We start from the raw sequence: 2,503 nt of genomic DNA, 5'->3' as shown, positions 1-2,503 counted from the left end.
AACCCTTGTCCTTTCCTTATCAATATTAGAAAGAAACTTTCAGAGAATTTGTTTTATTCTAATTTTTTTGCCTTACTGACCATCATCCTTTGTTCCTTAAATTATTCAGAGAAATATAATCTTATGCTTATTTTTTGTTCCATGTAACTATGAGCATGATGATATGCTTTTAAAATTTGTTGTCGGGCATGATGATATGCTTTTAAAATTTGTTGCCAACAGTACTCCATAGTGCACCCAGAAATAATTTGTTCATCCCTACCAACTGTGCTGAATGTTATTGATTACCAGAAGCCACTTGATCTTCTGGGTTCAGAATGTGTACTGTCAGAAGGACAATTGAAACAATAAATGTCATCTTTGGATGTTCATGAACAAAAGAAAGATGGGAACTCAGTATCTGGTGATCCTGAGAACCATTATCCAAAGCGCCAATGCAGAGAGGGGCACCTGAAATCTTAGCCAGTTGCAGACGATCAAGAGGAGTGCTTTTTACCGTTAGGTGACCTTATTCTTGATGCACAAAAGCCCAAGATAAATATTATCGAGAAGCAGTGGCAGTCATCTCCTCAAGTTCAAGTTGCAGGTCAAGGAAGGCACAAGGAACCAACAATGTTTAAAAACAAAGCTATGTTAGCTCCTGAGAATGTTCATAATGATCAACCGCTACATGGAAATCAAGGATGTGAGAATCTAGTGTCTGGGAGTGTTGAGCATCGTCCAGCTAAGCGTCCCAGAGGAAGGCCCTGTAAGTCAGAGACTGATGCAAACAACCCAAGGGAGTATAGTCGTGGCAGAGGCAGAGGCAGAGGTACTGGTAAAGGTCTAGGTCGAGGTAGAGGTAGAGGTCGTGGTCGGGGAAGGCCTCGTAAAATAGATCAAGATGCAAATCATTCTGAGCAGCAATTGCAAACGGATGATCAAGATCAGCAGAATTCTAGTGGTAGGGGTAGAGGTAGAGGTAGAGGCATCAGCGGAGGCAGAGGTGATGGTGTAGGTCGAGGTAGAGGCAAGGGGAGTGGTAGGGGGAGAGGGAGGCCTCGGAAAATAAAGCTAGACACAAACACAAACCAATGTGAGGAGCAGTTACAATCACAAGATCATGCTGAAGGTCTGGTTAACTTAGGTAATCCAATTGAGGACGATAATCAAATTTTGCAGCAAAAGCAACAACCAGATGGTCAGCAGCAACAAGAGCAAGATCAAGGTTTGGTTTCAGAATCAAAACCTGAATCAGAAGAGGCCTCTAAACCTGATTTCGGATACGAACCAGAGGCACTGGTGGAGACTCAATTACAAGCACCTGAACCTCAGGATAATATGGCCTCTTAAACCAGATCCAAGGAAGTCCTAGCTGCTCGTCTATGCTTAGCAACCTTGATGAGGTTGGAACCATGGACTTTCTCTAACAAGTCTCTCACTTTTCGACCCAACTTAGGTGCATGGAACAGTCTTTGCCTTCCTTTTTCTCGACAAAGCAGATCCTGACTGATTTTGCATGTGAATGGAAGTTTGGAATATGAAGTTAACTCAGAAGCAATTTTCTTGTGGGATCTGGAGTTTGTCATTCTTGTAGCTGCAGTAGATATTTCAATTAGAGTTTATGGAGTATCACAGTTTATTTCAATCATTTTGTTCCTTGTTTTTTTTGTGGTAACTTATCCGCATGGTGGATTGTTGATTGTTATAGATATTAGATAAAAAAACAAAAGTCAATTGTTCGAATTATTATCCTAGGTGCAAATTGATTGATGTGCGTTTTCATGATCATTATATAATTCGAAAAGCAACAGATGTTATGTGCAAATTGACTGTTCGAATAGTTATTCTTCTAGTATTTCATTTTGGGGTAAAGCTACTAACACCTATTTTTTAGGGGTGATAATTGATAGGATGGGATAAGATTTAAGCTACACTTTGTTTTTATTTGTAGATTTAAACTCTCAATTTGAATCAAATTTGCATCTTAATTCTCTTAACTTGAGCATATTTAATTAAATTTATAAAAAGTAAATTATTTTTATTCAAACATAATATTTAGTCTTTTATATTTTATAATATTAAATATTATTATGTATTATTAGCAAATTAAATTAGTAGCAAATTATCTGTCCTTACACGCTGTTGACTGGTTGCCAACTCGTGGTGTGGGTGGTGCTGGGAATCCTAGCCTTATGCGAAATATTCTCCCTGTTTTGTCGATTTTTAGCAAATCGATGGTGGTTCGATATCTAGTGGTCTAGGAGCGAAACCTACTCCTCTGTGCAGGTACCAGTTTTTCTAAAAGTGTATCAAAGTGTCTTTAATTAGGTAAGTTTTAGAAATAAAAATAAATTGAAATTGATAAATTGATGAAAGAAATAAAAGGAAAATTTTTCAAAAACAAAATACGCAGAAAACGGAAAAGTTTGCGCTGAAATTGAAAGAAAGCAAATAAAACGCCTTTGACTGGGTCAGAGGACTTTGACATGGAAATTTCAAGTGCAGAAATGTAAATTAGACG

The 2,503-nt window shown here is 37.9% G+C and overlaps 1 protein-coding gene across 1 annotated transcript; it reads left to right on the top strand.

Annotated features, from left to right (window-relative positions):
* Positions 613-1,332, top strand: LOC107609983 (type 1 phosphatases regulator ypi1-like). The gene has a single exon (XM_016312047.1). It carries the CDS (start codon positions 613-615, stop codon positions 1,330-1,332), a length of 720 nt encoding a protein of 239 aa, XP_016167533.1.

This window comes from Arachis ipaensis, chromosome B01 (assembly GCF_000816755.2).
Source record: "Arachis ipaensis cultivar K30076 chromosome B01, Araip1.1, whole genome shotgun sequence".
Lineage (NCBI taxonomy): Eukaryota > Viridiplantae > Streptophyta > Magnoliopsida > Fabales > Fabaceae > Arachis > Arachis ipaensis.
Note: the sequence above shows the minus strand (reverse complement) of the source record. Positions and strands in the feature narration are given on the sequence as shown.